Source organism: Schistocerca serialis, chromosome 1 (genome assembly GCF_023864345.2).
Source record: "Schistocerca serialis cubense isolate TAMUIC-IGC-003099 chromosome 1, iqSchSeri2.2, whole genome shotgun sequence".
Taxonomy (NCBI): domain Eukaryota; kingdom Metazoa; phylum Arthropoda; class Insecta; order Orthoptera; family Acrididae; genus Schistocerca; species Schistocerca serialis.
Genome location: NC_064638.1, coordinates 82,187,180 through 82,212,136, shown reverse-complemented (window position 1 = coordinate 82,212,136; position 24,957 = coordinate 82,187,180). Strand labels below are relative to the sequence as shown.

The 24,957-nt window shown below is 43.8% G+C and overlaps 1 protein-coding gene across 1 annotated transcript in view; it reads right to left on the bottom strand.

Annotated features, from left to right (window-relative positions):
• Positions 1-408: 408 nt before the first annotated feature.
• LOC126478670 (potassium/sodium hyperpolarization-activated cyclic nucleotide-gated channel 4-like) overlaps positions 409-24,957 on the bottom strand; it is a 70,740-nt gene continuing 46,191 nt past the window's right edge. Inside the window, exon 4 of the mRNA XM_050103763.1 lies at positions 409-576. Coding sequence (XP_049959720.1) covers positions 409-576 — 168 coding nt within the window. The remainder of the gene's footprint in view (positions 577-24,957) is intronic.

The following is a 24,957-nucleotide window of genomic DNA, read 5'->3' as shown; positions in this document are numbered from 1 at the left end:
AACTTGTGTGAATGCTCTGAAAAGCTAATCATTTGCATTTCACAGCATCTTCCTGTCGGTTAAATTTCACGTCTGTAGCACGCCATCTTCGTAGTGTAGCAATTTTAATAGCCAGTAGTGTAGTTACATAGGCCGCCAAATCTCCAGGAACACAATAATAATAAAATTTATAAAGTTTGTGGTTTACGCATCAATAGCTGTATTCTGATAACCCTTCTGCGACACGATCAAAAATGTATGCGTCTGTGTATGATATTGAGAATGGAACTCTCTTATCATGGCTTAGTACCGTGAGAATCTGAGGAAGATTGTCGCCAGTGGCTGGGCGATAAGAAGTCTGGTTTTAATAAGGCGGCGATCTGGCCTGCGCGGACGGCGCCTCTCCCAAACAATAAGAAGGGGCTGCGCCTAGCAGTGGTGGGGCGGGGGTGGATGGTCGGGGGCGGCAGACGGGGGCGGCAGACGGCCGTAATCATCGGCGGCGGCAATCTGGCCCGCGGGAGCCATCCGCCCAGATTTATCCCCGGCCGGCGCGTGCTGCCGCATCGCGTATTCATGGCGCGCGCCGCCCAGGTGCTGCGCCGGGGCCAAAAATCCCCGCCCCCCACCAGCCTGCGTCCGCCCCTCTGCTTGACCTTATTCCCTCCTAGACACCCACCGCTGCCTAGCCTTCATTGTCTATGCACGTGCACGACGATTTCTCAGCCCTCGCAGCCTTCTTGCCTGAAAGGTGAAGATGCCGACCTGGAGCTAAGGCCGTGGCTAACATCAGTGCTGCCAACCCACCACCTCTGCGCGATTACCGCTCCGCACGCACGTCCCGGGGCACTCTAAGCAACTGCTTGAACAGAACACTGCCTGCCATTTTGGTAACTGATTACAGCTCATATCTCCCGTCCCTTGTGGATTCGCTAATACACTCCTGGAAATTGAAATAAGAGCACCGTGAATTCATTGTCCCAGGAAGGGGAAACTTTATTGACACATTCCTGGGGTCAGATACATCACATGATCACACTGACAGAACCACAGGCACATAGACACAGGCAACAGAGCATGCACAATGTCGGCACTAGTACAGTGTATATCCACCTTTCGCAGCAATGCAGGCTGCTATTCTCACATGGAGACGATCGTAGAGATGCTGGATGTAGTCCTGTGGAACGGCTTGCCATGCCATTTCCACCTGGCGCCTCAGTTGGACCAGCGTTCGTGCTGGACGTGCAGACCGCGTGAGACGACGCTTCATCCAGTCCCAAACATTCTCAATGGGGGACAGATCCGGAGATCTTGCTGGCCAGGGTAGTTGACTTACACCTTCTAGAGCACGTTGGGTGGCACGGGATACATGCGGACGTGCATTGTCCTGTTGGAACAGCAAGTTCCCTTGCCGGTCTAGGAGTGGTAGAACGATGGGTTCGATGACGGTTTGGATGTACCGTGCACTATTCAGTGTCCCCTCGACGATCACCAGTGGTGTACGGCCAGTGTAGGAGATCGCTCCTCACACCATGATGCCGGGTGTTGGCCCTGTGTGCCTCGGTCGTATGCAGTCCTGATTGTGGCGCTCACCTGCACGGCGCCAAACACGCATACGACCATCATTGGCACCAAGGCAGAAGCGACTCTCATCGCTGAAGACGACACGTCTCCATTCGTCCCTCCATTCACGCCTGTCGCGACACCACTGGAGGCGGGCTGCACGATGTTGGGCCGTGAGCGGAAGACGGCCTAACGGTGTGCGGGACCGTAGCCCAGCTTCATGGAGACGGTTGTGAATGGTCCTCGCCGATACCCCAGGAGCAACAGTGTCCCTATTTGCTGGGAAGTGGCGGTGCGGTCCCCTACGGCACTGCGTAGGATCCTCCGGTCTTGGCGTGCATCCGTGCGTCGCTGCGGTCCGGTCCCAGGTCGACGGGCACGTGCACCTTCCGCCGACCACTGGCGACAACATCGATGTACTGTGGAGACCTCACGCCCCACGTGTTGAGCAATTCGGCGGTACGTCCACCCGGCCTCCCGCATGCCCACTATACGCCCTCGCTCAAAGTCCGTCAACTGCACATACGGTTCACGTCCACGCTGTCGCGGCATCCTACCGGTGTTAAAGAATGCGATGGAGCTCCGTATGCCACGGCAAACTGGCTGACACTGACGGCGGCGGTGCACAAATGCTGCGCAGCTAGCGCCATTCGACGGCCAACACCGCGGGTCCTGGTGTGTCCGCTGTGCCGTGCGTGTGATCATTGCTTGTACAGCCCTCTCGCAGTGTCCGGAGCAAGTATGGTAGGTCTGACACACCGGTGTCAATGTGTTCTTTTTTCCATTTCCAGGAGTGTATGTTATGACGACCTCAAGAGGAAGATTTCCTTCTTGTTATGACGAAAAAATGGAAGATATTGATGCTGAAGCTGTAATCAAATACGTACAGTTTTCAGTGCGTTCGTGTCCATGGATGTGTAGAACGAATTCCCGAATTGTTGGAAACGCGGAGACTCGTCCTGAGTCATGGCTGAAAGTATAAAAAATAAGTTACTAAGCTTTCAATATTTCTACTTTTTACCGAGCACTGTTCGCTGTGTAAATGTTAGAACATGTATAATAAATACAGATTTTCACCCCTGTTCCCCCTGAATACTGGTTAGCTTTACGCACTTACATACGGCTTCAGTACGACTAGGTCACATTACACTATCAGAGTAGTGGCCTACTCTTCACACATGTCCTCTGCGTAGAGTTGTAAAACTACCGTAAACTACCATAGTAGCTTTGGTCATTTACGGTCATATCCGTGACACCCGAACATTAACTGTGTTCCAGAATGAGATTTTCACTCTGCAGCGGAGTGTGCGCTGATATGAAACTTCCTGGCAGATTAAAACTGTGTGCCCGACCGAGACTCAAACTCGGGACCTTTGCCTAGGTGGTAGGTAGGAGACGAGATCCTGGCAGACGTAAAGCTGTGAGGACCGGGCGTGAGTCGCACTTCGGTAGCTCAGATGGTAGAGCACTTGCCCGCGGAAGGCAAAGGTCCCGAGTTCGAGTCTCGGTCGGGCACACAGTTTTAATCTGCCAGGAAGTTTCATTAACTGTGTTGCATGCCTGTCAGGCGTTAACTCATAACGAGCGCTTTCTGTACATACACGGTTAGTGTCCTACAACATTCCCCTAAAAATCAGAGGCAATGAATCATATAAAAACTGACAAGGAATATATAAACGGCTACCTAACCCACTGAACATTTTTCTTCCACATAGTTATCATCCTGTCTGTTACTTAAGCAGTATTTATAGTTCAATTTACGTTTTATTCGAAAATTGTTGATCTGTAACTTGAAACAGAGGAATGATGTAGTAAAAATAAAGAAAACAGTACAAATTTATCACATAGCGCAGAAAACGCAGTTTACGAAATAAATGTAAAAGAAAAAAGAAAAAAAAGCACAAAAGAAATATATATGGAAATGCTTGCCTTTGACCGTGTCGAAGAACAATATCGGGTGCAAAGAAACAACAGTAATTATGTATATTATTTAAGTTTATCATGTAAACAGTACTATCACCAAACGTAATTGCTTTGGTTGTATAAAAGCGCAGAAGTTATGCTTTCAAATAATTTTTATTACTAGTAAAATACTATTTATACTCTGTAAGTATGTGAAGTAATCAATGGACTAACACTGAATGATGTGCAATTCTAATTATCTGCAAAACAAAGGGCCTAACAAACAAAGAATCAAAGAGAAGTCTTCGGCTCCCCGTTTGTCTCTTACACATTCATTTATGTTTCTGTCCCTATCAGTGCTGCCAAAACTATTGGCAATTCTATCGTTTACTACGTCCTTTGTGGAGTGTACCTAAACTACCGAACTCCAGTGTTGGCAGAGCGCAACTCTAGCTCTGCATAAGGAAAATTCCAGGAACGTTTCTCCACTACCGAAATATTTCTATACTGCCTACACTTTGCCTTTGTTGTCACACACAAAAACTTCTGAGCCTCATAGTAGAACAAACTACACGTAGTTATTAGTTTACTGGCGGACGTTGCGTTCCAGTTTCATATGTTGTTGTCCACAGCATACACTTGGATACGTTCCGTCTCTTAACGACAGTGCAATACCAGAAGAACCCATAGATTTTTAGTTACCCCTTCGAAGTAATAGTTACATAATCAATCTTTTGTTTGTCTGCCGATACATGCCTGCAGTCCTGGTGCACATGGAAGTCCACCGGTGGCAGTACCGTAACACGCTACTAGAGGATCCAAAAGGAAATAGCATGGCACAGCAGCACATTTATTGAGTGGAGATTGTAAATGGGCTGAGCAACCTTTTTTCTGTTTTTTAATGTGGCGCTGGGATTTTCACCATCAGGCAGGCTTGTATCTGCAGAAAAAAGCAAAAACTTAATTGTGTAACCTTACTTTTTCGGAATAATAATCAAAATTTTATGACTAGCCATCTTAGAGTTCTGTCCTCGCGTCGGCACACAGCCCACTTATTTTTAACTGCACATATGCACGTCTCATATTAACGTCCCATCCAAATGACGAATGCATATCAACCATATTGCATATACCCAAGTGATGCCGCACTGTTAAACAGTTTGTGGTGTAATTCACTACACTGTTCACTGCTTTGTTTCTTCCGTCCAAACGAATTCTGCCACGCACGGCTAAGAAGCTGCAACATTGAGCTTTGTTATTGTCACAGTACAGTACCAGTACGAAATATTGGGCCAGCCCAAGTCGAAACATGCAAGTTGTGACATCCTTTCTCACCGTCCTGTTTATCCCGATTCTGAATTCGATACTACTGCCGAATCTTGTTGTCAGATCGATGAGCAGGACATTGAACTTTTACAGGCTTTTCCACTGAACTATACGAAAACTGATGAGGCCACAGAAACAGGTCCTGAACTTAACCGCCGGCCGTTGTGACCGCGCGGTTCTAGGCGCTTCAGTCTGGAACCGCGTGACCGCTACGGTCCCAGGTTCGAATCCTGCCTCGGGCATGGATGTGTGTGATGTCCTTAGGTTAGTTAGGTTTAAGTAGTTCTAAGTTCTAGGGGACTGATGACCACAGATCTTAAGTCCCTTAGCGCTCAGAGCCATTTGAACCATTTGACCTGAACCTCTTATTGCTCTAAAAAATGGTTCAAATGGCTCTGAGCACTATGCGACTTAACTTCTGAGGTCATCAGTCGCCTAGAACTTAGAACTAATTAAACCTAACTAACCTAAGGACATCACACACATCCATGCCCGAGGCAGGATTCGAACCTGCGACCGTAGCGGTCACGCGGTTCCAGACTGAAGCGCCTAGAACCGCACGGCCACCCTGGCCGTCTCTTATTGCTCTACACCCATATAGCTTGGCCTCCTCCAGTGAAAAGCATTTAGAAATTTTTTGTGTGTCGGTACTTTGCTCTTCAGCATAGCCCCTCTGTCCAGCTTAATGTGATATTACTGCGAAACGATTCTGGAAAATCGCGTTTGCTTATTTCTGAAATATTGTAAAACGATGTCTTTTGATTGCTCCTCGAAGGATATTGGGGAATTGTACACACAAAACAGTTAGCGTGTCGGCACCGTGATGGCTGTGCATGGACTACCACATTGAAAAGATGACTTAACAGCTTCGCGCTTGTGTTCAACATCTATCGGCCATGCCGTTAACGTTTTCATTTTGGCCTAGTTCTCAATCGCCGTGACAACGAGTGCATATTGACTTTGCTGGCCCCTTATGGAACACTCGATGGCTTATTGTTATGGACTCTTTTAGCAAATATCCGCCTGCAGTGCCAATGAACTGAACTGCATTGCCTAGTACCATCCAGACTTGGTCATGTAGTTTTTTGCTTAGAAGGTTAGAGTGAAGTGTTGTTTACAGGCAGCGGGCCACAGTTTACGGCTCAGGACTTTGAACTGGTTTGTACAGCCATCGGTGTCACCCACCTCACCACTGCTTCATTTCGTCCTCCGTCGTACGGAGAAGCTGAACTATTTGTGCGTACGTTCAAGCAACAGACGAACAAATTACGTGCCTCCCAGGCACGGCAGCAACCACTGTTGCTCTTCGTCGCTACACACCGCTCCCAGCTCCGCGAAGGTCTGTCGCTGGCGGAGCTTCTATGTGACCGGCGCCACGACAAGCTGTTCCAGTTACTGCACCCACCCCCATGCATGGCAGCTACCAAGCTCTGGAAGTATCTCTTTGCGCCTAATGGTTCTTTTTCAGAGATTTTGGTCGCAGAAGGCGCTGGGAGAGAGGAAAGATTCTTTGACATTTGACTTGGGTGCTTGCATGTATTTAATTCAAGGTCCTGATGGGTTGTTGCACCCCCATCAGAACCAGATTCGTGCCTGAGGATTGAGAGATTCTTCTGCAGATTTTCTTTCCTCAGATTCGCATCCTACCAGGATCTTGCGGCCGACCACAGGTGCCTCTTTGGCACCGCCCACAGAACCGATGGAGCTTGACCCCTCGCCGTCACCCCTGCAGTCGTCCTCGTCGTCGTTACCACGGCCGTCATCATCGCCATCCTGCTTGTTTTTCGTAGGTCCTGCTCAGGAAGTGGGTGAGCGCCTTTTCGGAAGTATCCGACCCACGTTCCCGTCAGAGCGCAGGACGGATGTCGTGGCGCGGCCGGGCGCTCGGCGTCGATCCCAGCTGCGGCTCCGTCTCCTCGCGCCACCCTCCATCCTGCCTCCCCCCCCCCCTCCCCCTTGTCCACCGTAGTCGTAAGATGGATCCTTACTTGACAACGGAGCGGCACTTCGCGGGGGACGATTGTGCAGTCCTGAAGCATCGAGTGCACACCAACCGTGAAACGGCATCAAGAAGGCGCTGACCCGCACACCAGTGGAAAGAGCGGGCAGTGCCACACCTCCAAGAAGACAGAATTCAGAATTCAGCGCCTCCTGTCAACGCTGACTTAACCAGACCAGTCACCATTAGCTGGAGGGCCGAGTTCGGGTGCAGACGTCGAGAGCATCGGTACTGAGAATTAGGAAAACAATATTTAGGCTGCATTCTGCGAGTAGTAATAATGTTAAAATTAATTTCATGTAGGAGGCAAAGGAAGCCCATCGAGCCACCACGAAAGGAGACATTGTCTCTCTTTCCTTTTTAAGAATAAAGTGTTCTATTAATCGGCAAGTGTTTTGTACAGATCATGTTCGATTCCTGCCGCCTTATTTGTGTCGGTGCTGACTCCCACAGTAACCGACACAACACGTTGTGCTGAGAAATAACTGGTAAGAAGAAATCAATATGTAGTAGGTTGCGCTGAGAAATAATTGTTAAGAAAAGTTCGATATGCGGCGTTGTCCGTCAGTTAAGTAACATTGAAACGAGCCTATTAGGTCGTTGGGCACATAAATTCAAGGTTCCAGCCAGCTGAAATTAGTATCAGTTGTTCTCATAGCATAGCTGATAGCACACGAATCTGTGCAGCCTTCGGCTTGGTTTCGATCCTTCCTATCGTCACATGTACAGTTCTTGAATATCTCTCCCGTTAGGTTTTAGGAAACCAAATGAAGAACACGTTTGGCGAAACAGTTTCCCGTGGACTGTATGCGTTTGCACGCACAGTGATCTGCTTTGCTAACTTTAGTATTAAGTACCTGAGAAATGGTACAATGTATCGAATATTTTTCTTCTCGATACTTCTCAGCACAACCTACCATGCGACAAACTAGCAACCTTTTCATATCGGCCGCGAGGGATTAGCCGAGCGGTTTAAGGCGCTGCAGTCATGGACTGTGCGGCTGGTCCCGGCGGAGGTTCGAGTCCTCCCTGGGGCATGGGTGTGTGTGTTTGTGAAGTAGTGTGTAAGCTTAGGGACTGATGACCTTAGCAGTTAAGTCCCATAAAATTTCACACACACATGTTTTCATATCGTTTTTGCCGACACTGTACATCGCTAATTTCCGCATCAGCACTTTCTTGTCATCAAGGCTATTCCTATCTCTTCCATCCACGCGTGCAGCCCCTGCCCCCTCATATGCCCCCTCCCGACCTCGTGCGCCCGTAGCCTCCACTCAGCCAATGGCTTTCAAGTTCAGTGCCCGATCCTTCGAGCATCTATTTTATAATAATTTGATTTCCTGTGCGAAATCATTTGCGTCTAGCATGAAACATGCCCATCAGCAGCGATCGGCTTGGAAGAACAGGGTTGTTGGCATGTATTTTGTCAATTCATCACTTATTATTATTATTATGTGTGTATACTGTTACACTCAGAGCATTATTATTGTTACAAATGAGGACATGAAGGTGTATCACACATCACAGCAGCAGCCACTCTAGGCAGGATATCTTCCTGACCCAATGTCGTTCACCTACGTAGTCGTACAGTTGTTGCTACAGCTATAGCAATGACCACCTTATCCAATGCTGGACGAGGGTCCGTAGATGTTTCCGCTTAAACCACAGATCTTCCCGACTTTTCGCACCTGCTGTCGTCAGAATATGCTGTAGCACAGTCACAGAAGTCAAATCCCACTGGAGTGTGTTACTCACCGACACATTCAATGTGATTTCCAGTGGCTCTGAATACGTGAAAGTAGGCGTAGCACCTGTCATTGACTTTGAAGCAGTTGTAGCAATAGAAAATGCACGTCACGTCGCTACTAAAGTGCAGTATTCATGGTATCAGGAGGACTATCTATGAGTATGATGGAATATGTGGAGAGGAAAATGATATATGAGTAGCTACGACCCTGCAAAGTTTGTTGGCAGCGTTTTGCAACACCCTGTAAAAGCCTATGTGTAAATAAGAAATATATTTTACAAAAACCATTTTTAGAATGTGCTACAAACCTGTATTAACGTTAATGGCAAAATGATGAAACAGTAACACAGATGTGGCAAATGAATTCATGGTTTATTATCAGTAACAATGCGTTTTATTGTTTCAAAATATCAAGATTGCAAAAATACTTCATGTTATACGAGGAGGAGAATGATTTTACACCCATAACAGCGACTGATCAAGTGCTCTGGATGATTTCTTTAAATACAGTGTTTGTACCATCACACACTATATATGACCAGTAGATTTGTATTGTACTAAGAGAGGAAGACAGTTATTTTTATTTACAATATTTACACAACAACTAATGATCAATAAGTATGGAGTGTACAATATTAGAACACATAGGGACTAGCAGCAGCAGTTGAAGGTCCACGCACATACACATACACCCAAACATATATAGAAGCATACACAGTTTGCAAGGGAAAATGTGTACACAATACACATAACAACATCATTTTGAAGCACATGCAGCTATGACAAACGCTTCATATATCTATTCCAAACACAGACACACATTCACACACAAACTCTCACACACGCACACACTAACACACGCACACACAGACACACACACACACACACACATATTCACACAAGGGAATATTTTGAGAATGATAGGGTTCAGAATCATCTGCACACGTGAAGCATTTGTCATAATCGTACAACAGACTGACTTTCAGTTGCAGTGAAGTATGCACTTCATGTCCATATGGCCAAAAGACTACTTGGTTCAAATGTCAGCCCTTATGGCCGATCGGTTCTAGGAGCTTCCAATGGTTCAAATGGCTCCAAGCACTATGGAACTTAACATCTGCAGTCATCAGTCCCGTAGAATTAGTACTAGTTAAACCTAACTAACCTAAGGGCATCACACACATCCATGCCCGAGGCAGGATTCTAACGTGCGACCGTAGCAGCAGCGTGGTTCCAGACTGAAGCGCGTAGAACCACTCGGCCACACCGGCCGGCTCTAGGTCCCTCAGACCGGGACCGCGCTGCTGCTACAGTCGCAGGTTCCAATCCTGTCACGTCACGGGCATGGATGTGTGTGATGTCCTTAGGTTAGTTAGGTTTAAGTAGTTCTAAGTCTAGGGGACTGATGACGGTTTAAGTAGTTCTAAGTCTAGGGGACTGATGACCTCAGATCTTAATTCCCGTAGTGCTTAGAGCCATTTTTTTTGTCAGTCCCTTTTCATTCCCACCCCTATGTGAAACGTCCCCTTTGAACAATTCTACACGAGACTGTGCTTAACCTGACACACAATATTTTGTTAGCGCAACGCAATCTGACTTTCAAAATTCCCTACAAAAGAATGGCCCTGACTAACATTAAACTATACCTTTCACAAATCACTTACCTCACAAAAATCTTCGTTGCTCAAGCTACTGCAATACAGCGAGCGCCACTACTGCCAGCTAAATAAAAGATTCAAACTATGGAAGGCACTAACTACTGATAGGGATAGTTAGCAAATGAAAGATATTAGTAGAGAACAAACAATGTATTTACCTTGATATCATCATATATAAATATAGCAGTTCATGACAAATTACAAATCTCAGCCATCTGTCTCCCCACATCCACCACTGCTGGCGGCTCACCTCCAACTGCGCAACGCTACGCGCTGTTCACAGCCAGCTGCCTAACACTACAATGGCGAGTATTACAACAATGCAAAGCAGCCACAGACTGCACACAGCACAGTCAGTGATTTTCATACAGAGGTGGCGTTACCAATAAGAAATCCTAAACAGCCTACTTACATAAGAACCTAAACAGCCTACTTACATAAAGAAAACATAAACAGCCTACTTACATAGAGAAAACATAAACAGCCTACTTACATAGAGAAAACATGAACAGCCTACTTACATAGCCCCCATGATCCCCACAAAAAATTTTTACAAATGGTGTTGGGCACTGGCCAATACAGATTTGACAAAAATTTTTCACAATTACAGTAACAAAGATATAAAATGCACACACTTATTGATACAACGTTGGTCAAAAGCTCAAATTTTCTCACAGTCCATAAAGACAGTCCTAATCGTACATAACAGTAGAAGAGCAACATGCTGACAGAGAATGGGCCACAACAGAGCAAACCCACAGCAGAGTCAGTCGTACTTTGGAAGAATATTGGTAGGTAGGTCATCACAGAGCAGACCCACTGTAGTCCTGGTAGAGAGTATGGTATTGGTGGGCCACCAGAGGTGCAGATCCACTGTAGTCCTTGTAGAGATAATGGTATTGGTGGGCCATCAAAGATGTAGACCCACTGTAGTCCTTGTAGAGATTACGGTATTGGTGGGCCATCGAAGGTGCAGACCCACTGTAGTCCTTGTAGAGACGGCCAGCAGCCATCTGTTGCGACTGTGCAGGTGCACAATCACCCTCGAAGAGTCTTGTGGAGAATATGGCAAGTCCATAAACCACCACATGTCCACTCACAAAAAAATTTGTTTCAAATGTCCTTAGAACCAGCAATGCTGTTATCCAGTCCCTTGCTGAATTAGTAACACATGTGCAAACACTAACAGTCCCTACGTCTCACATATTGTCCATATACTATGACCAACAGAAATGTGTGCAGTGAAAGGAATGCTTACAAGTTACTTAATTTGATGAACTAGTGTCAATTACAATATTATAACATGAGAATACAATTACAAAGGTACAAAATACATCATTAAAGAACATAACAATACAGATAACATTTGTAGTAAAACAGGCGTTACAAAAGAATAGAAATAGACATATACGTCAGTGTTACAGGAATTATGACATAAGTAAATACATAAAGATCACAAGAACTTTTGAAACATCACCTTCACATGTGAGCAACAAACCAGAATAAATAATGTCTAAGCATATTTACAAGGTAAATAACATATTATTAATGCAAATTATATTTGAGGATAACAGTATTCCTCATCATAGTGAATGTAGCTTAATATTAAAAGAAGAAAAAATTCTATGAAACTACACAGAGACAGGAAGAAAACAAATACACAAGGGTACACAAACATATAGTGGGATAACACCAATAGGAAAGGACAGGGTTCGTTTTCAGTGTAACATTTGGTACTGCAGTCCAACCCAAAACTTCATATATCTTTCCTCTTATTTCATCCTTTGTTTCCACCAAAAAAATTCTATCTAAGCATGCTTTCTGTATTTATATGTTCACACATTTCTTACCTCAACATTTATTTCCAAGAAAATCCTACCTAAACCTGTTTTCTCAATGCATTTCTTCCAATTCATCGCAACTCATTCTCTTAGAGGCTACCCCCTCTTAAGCTAACTTAAATCTACTGAGCTCAGATGCTAAACTAAGAAACGAGGCAATACAGCAGCACAAAATAAGTATCACAAACAACAATGACAAAAAAATGGAAATTTGCAAAACAAGCTACAGTAAATCTAAATTACCAAGCAATGCAACATTACAACTAATATGAGCCAATGTACAGTAGCAAGAAAAATAAGTCAGTAGTAAAATTAGCTTGACAGAGTAACACAATTGCCTGGCAAACAGCAGCAGCAAATATAAAAAAATATAAAAAATATAAAACTTATATCTATACATGACAAAGCTCAAGCAGAAAAGATATTACAGTAAAAACAACAATGCAGATAAGGGAAGTGTATATTCACATCTTAATGTCTATGTAAATTAAAGTGGTGCACCACAAATTATTCTACAAAAGAAATTACCAAGTACTTGAAAAGAAAATTATAGATGCAGTTACTGGTACTAGTTCCTTCTTATTGTTCTTTCCTTTCCAAGAGCTCCTTTATCGAAGAATGTGGGTCATAAAATAATTATTTAATAGATCTGTTGACAGAAAGTGTTCACATTAGCAAATGCATTTTATTTTATAAAAGCAATGCTGCAACACAGCTGGAAACCAGATGTCAAATGAAATAAGCAATTACGCAAACCAAAGCATAAAAACATCATTCAATAGCTATGTGGCATTTCGTAAGTTAGTACAAATTCTCTCAACTCTCATAGAAAGACGCTTGTCATAATCAGGTGTGCAGATGTAAAAATATTTCTCGTCATTTCATTAGGCATTTCAGTAAATATCAGAAAGTACGATATGTTTCCAAGTAATCAGCGTGTCGGATTTGCGATGCTTTCTCTAAAGGAATGACAATGGCCAGGATAATGGCCTCCTTTTTTTTTTCTTCCTGTGCTCTGAAAGGCACGCGCTAATGGCTTTTTCTCCAGGCGTCTGACACAGCTGGGTGCCCACGACGCATTACGTGCAGGTGGTCACTTAACTTTCTTACGGAAATCTTTACCGCTACAGTGACAGTCTCATATAAAAATATTTGACAGGTCAAGAATTAGCGTTGCAAATCTGTAGAAAGAAAATCCTATAAATATGAGTGTTCAAATAAAATATTCGTCAGCATTGTGATACAGTCACGAATTTACGCACATTTCATAAATCTTAAAGTACGATTCTCGGTTTCCAACATCCTTTTTCACAAGTCAAGAGTCTCTAACTTCTATTCATTATTCATATACATATAAACACGTAATCACATTCCTCATATATGGTAGCATCATCTTATTGACATAAACATATCTCAACAGCATAATACACATCGTCGTCGTAAAAATAACATCATAACACCTCAGTCAAATCTCAAAATCGTCGTAGCTTCCTCCAATAATTTCTAAGCCTAAAAAAATTCTCTGCTCATGTCAAAAGTGTCAGCTGCCTCAAACGTACTTTAAAAATCATGACCCCATACGAAATACGTCATTCAAAGCTCTCATAGTATCACAATGATTCCGAAAAATATGAGCGTTTCTCAAAGTACAGACAAAATACAGTTTCATAAGTGTGAAGTTACCCAACTGCGTAATTGCGTAAACATGTGTCACAGATGTAGCAAAAATAAATGTTTGTCTCTCTCAGTTAAATGATCGGATAGCTGTGTAATTTGTGTGTTAGAGAAATATGGTACCGATGTGTAAAGTTGTATAAGCAAATACCATATTAGCTAGGGTTCCTTGTGCTTGCCAAACACATGGTACACAAAGTAGGCGTGTACCCCCCTGAGGATAAATGTAATTATACTCCCAGGTGTTACAAATTACAGCAATGGAATGAAATGTATCACGGAAAACTTTCTTTGTAATTAAAAAAATATTTAAAAATAAGTGTTTTAAGTATAAGATTGATCACTCAAATGCGTGTACTGTAGCGCTAAATGTGCGTCTTGCTGTAAGATAATTCTGTGGAAGTGTCGTAATTATCGTCCTCCGAAAGCTAAGTTCTGCAGAAGTCAATGTACTTACCCCATCAGAAACGAAAGTGAAATGCTTTGTGTATAGATATCATAATTATTATGTACATTACTGTGATCAAGAAAATACTACACTGTAAAGTATTGTTGTGCTAAGAAAAAGGCCCTCACATTGTAGCTTACTACTAAAACATGTTTTGCTTTCCAGAAGAATTCAGAAAAACTGTGCGGATATAAAACAGAAACACTGCAAAAGCAACATTGTAAATTGTCACTCATTAGTAGCGTCGTGATAAAATCGTCTAGCTGTCACATAAACTAACCACTGTGCCATCTGGTATCTCACTGAAAGTACTTCAAATCCAGAATATCCCCTCAAGTAAACCAAAATGTTGCATTAAAATCTCATTAGCAATACTGGTAAATGTTCTAAGTATGTAAGCCTTATAGTCGTTCCATAATCGTGCAACTAACAAGCAAGAATGTAAAAATACAACACTGTGTCGTCTGTTCACTATAACAATGCATTCGTAATTTCTGTTTAAAAATGTTCCCTAGGTTCTAGACTGGATATTTAACTTCAAACATTGTTGCATGTTAACAGTTTCTAAGTGTGACAAATTGTACAAGTAGCGTGAAGTGAAAATTGCAAAGACTAAGTTAAAAAGCAGATTATCTGTCAATAAATGGTTTTACATGTGAAATGTGGTGTAAACCTTTACTCTTCCTAGTACGCAGAGTTTCAGCTTCAACGCAATTATCATGCGGTATTCGTCGGTAAAGAATACTGGAATTTTGCTCAAGGTTAGCGTCTATGTTATTTTTCCCTGAGCCAGCCGGCGCACGCGGGTGCCTGCGGTGCGAGTCATTGTCTGCTACCTCTTTGTTGGCGCGCGCCGTTATTGGGATTTGGAGACCTAACTTCTACAAATTCATCGTGACGAGAGTGCTCTGCTCTGTTTAAATCTCGCCAGTTCTGATGCAATTCAGGTCTGTCGTTACGATCATATCGTCTGTCGTCATGTCGGTAGATTCGAGAGTATCTTTCTTGTCGGTCACGTGGTGGAGAATTTCTCCCTGAATCATAACTGCGCGCTGGACCGTTGCGTCTGAAATTATTCTGTCTCCCTTGATAATAATTATTTTGGTTCCCAAATTGTCTGTTTCTCTGATTGTCTCTGTGATAGTCACTACCGCGGAGAGGTGATCTTTCCCTGTAATTATTACTACTCTGCCAACGGTTGTAATACGGGTGGTGTCTGTTTCGGTCACGATTTGTGTTGTGAGAATAGCCTTGTCGCGTCCAGTTATTATTTCTTTCATCGCGGAATTGCGACTGATGTGATCTGTAATTGTTGTGCTCCTGCGTTCCGCGATTGTCAGTGTCACTTTCCAGTTCTTGTAACAGTCCCTGAAAAGCTTCAATGTCGTCTTTGCAACGTCCTGCCAAAATAATATGTCGTAAATGTTCAGGTAATTTGATTAAGCAAATGCGGATGAGTTCTGAGGGGCTGTATGGGTTTGACAGGTACTGATTCTTGTGCAACATGTCTTCAAAATATTTCACAAGACTAGAGAATTCAGATTGTTCGAAATGTTTCATCATTATGATGCCATGTTTTACACGGTCTTGTGTAGCTTGAGACCAATATGCTGAGAGGAAGGCATGGTAAAATTCTCCTTCACTGTGGCAATCGTGAATGACCGATCGCATTCTTACAGCTGGTTCATTCTCTAAGTAGCCACACATAAATTCTAATCTGTGCTCCAATGACCAGTTGGGAGGAAAACAATGAGAAAATTGATGGAGCCATGCTTGTGGATGAATGTCGTTGCCAGAATTCTTAAATGTTTTGAATTTACGTGTAGTAATGAACAGCTTATAGTCAAAATCGTCATGTCGGCGAGTCGCATATCGGTCATTGTTAGGTCGTGTCGGCCGTTCCATCTCAAAATTCGGTGCACATTGCCAATTTCTTTCATAATTTCCGAAATGCCCTGTGTTATTATTTTGCGGTTGTTCCGTATTTCTAAGTCCCTCTTCGCGTATTGGAGCGCGAGTGGCCTCTGAAATACGTAATTCTTGTATTACCTGAGTCAACTGATCTTGTACTTCCCGGATTTCTCTTTGGTGTTGCGTATTAATTTGATTCTGATTTTGTTTGAATTTCCTAATTTGTTCATACTCTTCTGTGTCATTAAAGACTACGGGTCTTGTGTCATTCAGATCATCATCTACCTTTGTAGATAAGTTAGTGACCTGATCCGAAAGTTCGGCTACTTTCTCCGATAGTGTACTTATTTCTTCAGTGTGTTTTTTCTGAACCAAGTTTCAGAGTATCTACTGTGTCCTTAAAGTTTTCCTGAGTTTTTGCAAGTTGTGTAACCGAATCGGTAGATGCAACTGAGTCAAATTTAGCTTGCAAGGTCTCATGATTTTCATGAACAATAATTTGCAGTTCTTTTATGGCTGCTTCGTGATTCTGTAATGCATTTTCATGCCGCGAAAAAATAGGTTGAAAATGCTCACAAATTTGTGTTTTTACGTCATTACAGACTTTTTGACATTTCGATTCAATGTTATGTAACTCAGTAGTTGAATCTTCACGTGTTTGTTCAAGTGTTTGTTCCAATGAGTCTAACTTTTGAAGCTGTTGCTGTGTTTGTCTCTGATTTTGTTCCAGTGTGTCTAACTTTTTAAGATTTTGTTCCACTGTGTCTAACTTTTTGAGATTTTGTTCCACTGTGTCTAACTTTTTGAGATTTTGTTCCACTGTGTCTAACTTTTGAAGCTTTTGCTGTGTTTGTCCCATTTGTTGTATTAATTGTAATAACAATGCATTGGTGTCTGAAACATGTTCCTCAGTGCTTTTCGGCAGTGAATTTACACCGGAAACATTCACATTTTGACAAGCAGAAAATGTGTCTTGACTTATTTGAGAAAACGGTGAGGATCCAAAACCTGAATCTACAGTATTTGCGAGATCGTGTCGTGTCATTTCGGCTTCCTGAGGCGAGCTGTTGCCGACCGATCGATCGATAATGCTTCCCTCTTCACTAATTGTTTCACTGTCCACGCCATTGTTTGACGCCCGCTCCATTTCCCTGTGCACAGTTACCAAATTACTACTTTGAACATCAGTTAATTCATTACTCGGTGGCGCTAACACACTGCTTTCATTTTCACTGTCATTTCTCAGTTTACTTTGGAGCCTAGTATTACGTTTTTCACACGCCATTATTGTCACAGTATTTCACACGATAACAAAGAAAAGCACAATTTGAAGATCAAAAATAAGAGAACACATTAAAATAGCACTGAAAATAATATCTAGTTAATTGCAGCTGCGAAATACTTGGTGCAAATCTACATGCATGTCACAACTGTTTTACTATACAACAATGAAAGACTGCAACTACAAAGGAAATTCTCTCTATAATTACGCGTTAGCAATAAACAAAATCTACACTAATTACACAAACTACAAGAAAAATCAGAAGATTCCAGTGAGGTATCCTCGGCTAAGGGTCGACATATGAAACGTCCCTTTTGAACAATTCTACACGAGACTGTGCTTAACCTGACGCACAATATTTTGTTAGCGCAACGAAATCTGACTTTCAAAATTCCCTACAAAAGAATGGCCCTGACTAACATTAAACTATACCTTTCACAAATCACTTACCTCACAAAAATCTTCGCTGCTCAAGCTACTGCAATACAGCGAGCGCCACTACTGCCAGCTAAATAAAAGATTCAAACTATGGAAGGCACTAACTACTGATAGGGATAGTTAGCAAATGAAAGATATTAGTAGAGAACAAACAATGTATTTACCTTGATATCATCATATATAAATATAGCAGTTCATGACAAATTACAAATCTCAGCCATCTGTCTCCCCACATCCACCACTGCTGGCGGCTCACCTCCAACTGCGCAACGCTACGCGCTGTTCACAGCCAGCTGCCTAACACTACAATGGCGAGTATTACAACAATGCAAAGCAGCCACAGACTGCACACAGCACAGCCAGTGATTTTCATACAGAGGTGGCGTTACCAATAAGAAATCCTAAACAGCCTACTTACATAAGAACCTAAACAGCCTACTTACATAAAGAAAACATAAACAGCCTACTTACATAGAGAAAACATAAACAGCCTACTTACATAGAGAAAACATGAACAGCCTACTTACATATGGAATGTAAGTGATTCTTAACCCCTCGCTGATAGTAAATAACCAGTGAAATCAAGATTCTTTAAAGAGTGCCCTGTATAAAACAGCTTCAAACTTTTGATTACTTAACAACTGAGTTAATGTGCTTAAAATTTGACGTTAAGCATGAAAGCAAGAAAGACGTTTGAAATTCTTCTTACAATTTATTGGACTCACTAAGTGTTCTCATTGTTAAAGGCAGGATGAGTATAATGTGGATAATTTGGCCTCCATTTTAAGAAAAGCTAGTTTTGTCGTATCTCGGTATTTAAGGTGACATATATTCTGAAATATGTGCCGTACAATGATATAATTTTGCAGATACATCCAGTGGTATATGTGTTGCGAGTAGAGTTGGTAGTAAGGAAGTAATGAAACACTACATTGTACCTTCTATGACGGTTTTACTTCATGAGCGGCAAAAACGTAGTAGGCGATAAACCTGTTTCCTTTCATCATGTTGTGGGAGTCGTCAACGAGAAAAATTTTCATAAAGACTTAAAATTACGTGTGTACTTTGCTGTGAGTCATCCTCAAATACTACATGAATATAGCCAAAGATGTTTGCCCAATAGGGGCCCGCCAGATGTGGCCTCCTACTTGAGTGTATGATAGACGAGCGGGTTGTGGTAGTGGAGTCCTGTGGAGCACCGGGACCCTAATGAGACATCATTTAATGAACAATCGTTCATCAGCAAGAGTTTGACATGCATTCCGTGTTCCACCCGGCGCTGCCTAGCGGCGGCCGTGCTGAGCCCGCGTTGCACGAGGGCGCAGACTAACACGTCAGCGGCCGGCGAGGAATTTGCAGGTGCAAGCTCTGGCGTTGGAGGGGGTCAGTGCTGCAGCCCCATCGCAGGAGTGTCCGGTGGCTGGTGCGTCACTACAGCCCAGCGTAGCTGTGGACATCTGTCGGGCCAGCTGCGCTCTCACTTAGTGAATCTGCTCTTAGGTTCGGCCCCAGAAATCCCCACACCTCTGTTATCAATTGTCGAGATCGTGTGTAGAAAGAAGACCCAGCAGCGGCACTAGGTGGCCACAGCATAAAGTCAGCAAGGCAGTGCACGTACCGTCCAGGAGTAGCGGAACAGGCTCCCTGCTCCCCAGATGAACTGCTCGCAGACGGGCCGACAGGTTCTTAATTCACAGAGGACTGTCCCAGCCCTCATCTTCAGTCACTCAATGTCGTGACTGCCACGGCTGCAGCTCACAAAGTTAAATTTCCTCCCTCAGCCAGATGGCTGTGGACTCGTAGCAGCGGACTCCAAGGTGGCAGCGGTGTAGATACTTCGTTGTATTCACCACGACATCCTCCACTAGTAGAGCTGACCTTCCATTGATATCCGTCATGCATATGGAATAGCCCAATAGTGAGTCGAAGGAAGATGAGGTTTTCATAACCGCTGATGTCGTGATTCCCCCCATATGGGTGACCAAATGTTCTGTCGCTACTATTTAAATTCAGTGCTTCAGAGCATTCCTTTAGGCAAAGTTTGTGACCTGAAAGGCGTTCTTGTGTCAGCCCGGTGTGGAGTTACTGCATGTATCCTCGTTACAGAAAAGTGTTGTCTGCTCTGCACTGCTTTCTAAGGGTTGACTCAAGCGCTTCTGGCATCCTCTATGGCACACTATGAGGCAACAAACTCGCTGTATATTTGTAATTCAGTTCTTCCTAGTGTCGACATTGGTTACACCATTATAGCAAGACCAGCGAACGTGTTCCACTTCGCATTGTCCCAGGCGGTTGCAACAAAATTTTATTCCTACAGTTAATCAATGTTTTGTTGTACAATAGCGCTGGACATTATACTTCTTTTTCACGCCACATCCTTGCGAGGTAGGTGTTTCCTACTTATCAAGTGTTATAGTACCAAATTTGCTTCAAATCGATCCAGTGGTGTAGTAGGAGATGTTGAATATACGAGGGTCGTTCAAGAAGTAATCGAATAGATTTTCAAGCTATGTATAGCGCCGCAACCTATCGGAACTTCTTGAAACTGTAGCGACTGAAGGGGAAATATTCCAAGACGTCCCACAACAAATTCCGCGTTTTTTTAGTCTAAATTGGTCGAGAAATAAAATGTGTCGCATTATTTACTGAGCGTCCGTCGTACATATATACGTGCATACTATCACATCATACTTGCATTTTTAATAGGCACGGAGACAGATATGCTGATTTGTTGTTACTAAAATTTGTAGCTGTTATTACCCAAGTATCAAACTGTTGTTAATGTATATGGTTATCACTACATGTTTCACAAACTTGGCTGTGACGATCGCTGCTCTGAGTTAAGTTGTCTATGAGGCCTCTTGCTAATTGACTCAGTTTCCCCTAAAACGAGCAGTGCTAACATGTGGACGATTAATAGGTGGTAACAGATGGGATACAATAAATGGTCGACAGTATTGACACCTGTGACCCCTGAGGACAATATATGCCTCTCCATCCAGACATTCATCAATCAGAGCACTACGTTGCAGACCAAACACGTTTTTCGTATGTCCCTGATACATGCAGATTCTTCACAACAGGACCCTGTATCCACAAAAATGGCACTCTCCACACGTTCTTATTACTGAGTCCGCCACTCTCTCCTTAGCATTGAAAGTGTGAACAGAATCGCTGTGTAAGAGTAAGGTGATCCTAGATTTAATCCTTCATTCTGGAGCGGAGTGTGCACTGTTTTGAAACTACCTAACGGACTAAAATTGTGTGACTGTCCAGGACCTTAAACTACACTCCTAGAAATTGAAATAAGAACACCGTGAATTCATTGTCCCAGGAAGGGGAAACTTTATTGACACATTCCTGGGGTCAGATACATCACATGATCACACTGACAGAACCACAGGCACATACACACAGGCAACAGAGCATGCACAATGTCGACACTAGTACAGTGTATATCCACCTTTCGCAGCAATGCAGGCTGCTATTCTCCCATGGAGACGATCGTAGAGATGCTGGATGTAGTCCTGTGGAACGGCTTGCCATGCCATTTCCACCTGGCGCCTCAGTTGGACCAGCGTTCGTGCTGGACGTGCAGACCGCGTGAGACGACGCTTCATCCAGTCCCAAACATGCTCAATGGGGGACAGATCCGGAGATCTTGCTGGCCAGGGTAGTTGACTTACACCTTCTAGAGCACGTTGGGTGGCACGGGATACATGCGGACGTGCATTGTCCTGTTGGAACAGCAAGTTCCCTTGCCGGTCTAGGAATGGTAGAACGATGGGTTCGATGACGGTTTGGATGTACCGTGCACTATTCAGTGTCCCCTCGACGATCACCAGTGGTGTACGGCCAGTGTAGGAGATCGCTCCCCACACCATGATGCCGAGTGTTGGCCCTGTGTGCCTCGGTCGTATGCAGTCCTGATTGTGGCGCTCACCTGCACGGCGCCAAACACGCATACGACCATCATTGGCACCAAGGCAGAAGCGACTCTCATCGCTGAAGACGACACGTCTCCATTCGTCCCTCCATTCACGCCTGTCGCGACACCACTGGAGGCGGGCTGCACGATGTTGGGGCGTGAGCGGAAGACGGCCTAACGGTGTGCGGGACCGTAGCCCAGCTTCATGGAGACGGTTGCGAATGGTCCTCGCCGATACCCCAGGAGCAACAGTGTCCCTAATTTGCTGGAAAGTGGCGGTGCGGTCCCCTACGGCACTGCGTAGGATCCTACGGTCTTGGCGTGCATTCGTGCGTCGCTGCGGTCCGGTCCCAGGTCGACGGGCACGTTCACCTTCCGCCGACCACTGGCGACAACATCGATGTACTGTGGAGACCTCACGCCCCACGTGTTGAGCAATTCGGCGGTACGTCCACCCGGCCTCCCGCATGCCCACTATACACCCTCGCTCAAAGTCCGTCAACTGCACATACGGTTCACGTCCACGCTGTCGCGGCATGCTACCAGTGTTAAAGACTGCGATGGAGCTCCGTATGCCACGGCAAACTGGCTGACACTGACGGCGGCGGTGCACAAATGCTGCGCAGCTAGCGCCATTCGACGGCCAACACCGCGGTTCCTGGTGTGTCCGCTGTGCCGTGCGTGTGATCATTGCTTGTACAGCCCTCTCGCAGTGTCCGGAGCAAGTATGGTGGGTCTGACACACCGGTGTCAATGTGTTCTTTTTTCCATTTCCAGGAGTGTAGAATCTATACTTTCACCAGCAACGGAAGACTGCACATGCCTGTGTACTGCTGTGAACAGGACATACCGTGTCGAAAGTATGGCTTACAGACACGTGGACAGCCGTGGTGGCCGAGCGGTTCTAAGCGCTTCAGTCCGGAACCGCACTACTGCTACGGTCGCAGGTTCGAATCCTGCCTCAGGCATGGACGTATGTGATGTCCTTAGGTTAGTTAGGTTTAAGTAATTCTAAGTTCTAGGGGGGCTGATGCCCTCAGATGCTAAGTCCCATGGCGCTCAGAGCAATTTGAAGCATCGAACAGGCACATGGTATGGCTGAAACTCCTGAGAAAGCTGTAGGCACTGCAGTTGACTCGCTGACACACGACGTTGTGTTTCTTCATAAACTCTGGCCAGATGTCGATCAAGTTGTGAAGTCTTTTGCTATTGGTCAACCTTGTACTGACTTACCAAATAAGACTCAGAATCGTCGTCAAATCCCTGATACTGAAACTGGTCTTTCTCTAAGCTCGTTGAAAGCGTCCGCGTGTGGTACATGCAGATTAATATTTGTGACAGTTGGATGTAAACTTCATGATGATTCTGTAACATTCTAACAGCGAAAGTGCGAAACGGTCTCGAAAAAAGAACCAGATTATGATTTCAAGTCCTATTAGCGACTAGGTGATTAGTGGTGGAGAACAAGTCCAATTGGGGATGGTTTGGGATTGATATTGGCGGTTTTCTTGCTTTAAGTGATTTTGCAAACCCTTACGCTAGTGTAGTGCCTTGACCACTGCACCATCTACCTCGGTGAAATAGTCTCAGGCACTTTATATTTAATTCATAGCGTTTCGTTTTCTGTGGATCAATCACGTATTTGTTGTAGGGCGATGTCTTCCCTTGTACAGTTTGCACTACACTGAGTTTTGTGGAAGTTATTTGCAGTGACTGCTTACGTTTCTTCTGTCCATTTCTTTCTTTTTACAATCGTACTTGGCAGTAGAGCCCTATTTTTCCATATACTAATTGAAGAATCGTTTTCGTGTGTTCAGTTAAAAAAGTTACGACTTTAGACATACATTTCTAGATATCTTATAACAGGAGTTTCTGTGCTAGTGTAGGAGACGGACTAAAGATGCTAATGGGATGATGTTAACTAAATGAACACAAAATCTCAGAGAATAAAATCAGTAATCTTCAGAATTTAAGTAGACTAACTAACATCAGAAAACACAGCCTAAGATTTGCTCTTATCAGCAAGCCACTGACTGCTTCTCCTTACTAAATGCTGTGATACCACTCATTCATTTCGTCTCTGGGCGGGAGGTCTAAGTCCGAAAGTTGTTACTGATTTCCATATATGTCCATAGAATAGATGAAGTACAGCACACGGTAGCCCTTTAACCCTCACTTTAAAATTCCATGTATCTGTCGATCAGTATAGAATTATTGGAGTTATTGAGTCAATATAGAAGGGAAAAAAACATAAAATCCCCTGAAGCCACACAGACAGAGCACCGATGATTTCACTGAGCTTAACGTCCATGTCCGACGGACATATCTCCACCACGTGCGTTACATGCCCTTATTTTCTGGGACTCTGCGAAGAGATTCAGAATTTGACCAGGACTTTCTGGAAGTCAGACCTGTTTGCCTTTCAGTTATTTATCAGTCACGAAACGCTTCTTCACGAGATGAATTCGAAGAATTCGAAACAGGTACTTGCAAACACAACGCGCTGAAGCAAAACAAGTACTGTATCGTGTGTGAAACACAGAGACGGGCGATTGTGCCGGGACTTACCCCAGTTCACTGCTAGTAGCGTGACGTCACCACAACGCGTCTGTGCGTGCCGCACAAGTATTGCACCATAATTAAGTATAAAATTAAAAGTGAAAATGTGCGTTTAAAAATTTGTTATCATATATTTTATTGTAATAACGTTTCTAATATCAAGCTACCTCTTATAGTTTTTGAGTAATTAAGTGAAAATCAATTTTGTAATTAATGTATACCCAAATACAGTAGATTAAGTATCTGCAGTTTCAATTATAGAAAATTTTTGTTAAAGCACATGATAAAACCTACTAAATAATAGAGCTAAACCAAATTTTAGGGTTGTAGTATTAATAACAGCCAATACAATTTCTAGTAAAGGTATGGTTCAGAGGTAACAATCTACCGTAAGTGCCATTATGAAAATTCTAGAAAGTAAAGCTTTTTTCAAGAGAGCTGAAACTTTTTCTGTGCTTTCAAACAACTTACCTAAGCACATGCGTTAATTCATGGCTGTGTTATTAAAGATTATGTGTCTGAGAAAGCGGTCGTTCTGAGACTGCTGCTGTGTGTTAAGGCAGTAGACAACAAATGTTCCCTAGGCCGTCCGCTGCGGAACCTATACAAATACAGTCCGAGAGACAGGAAAGAGGTTCACTTCACACTCAGCCACTGTAAGATCCACGTCTGGTAATCGTCGGATAGCGTCTGCCTCGGATG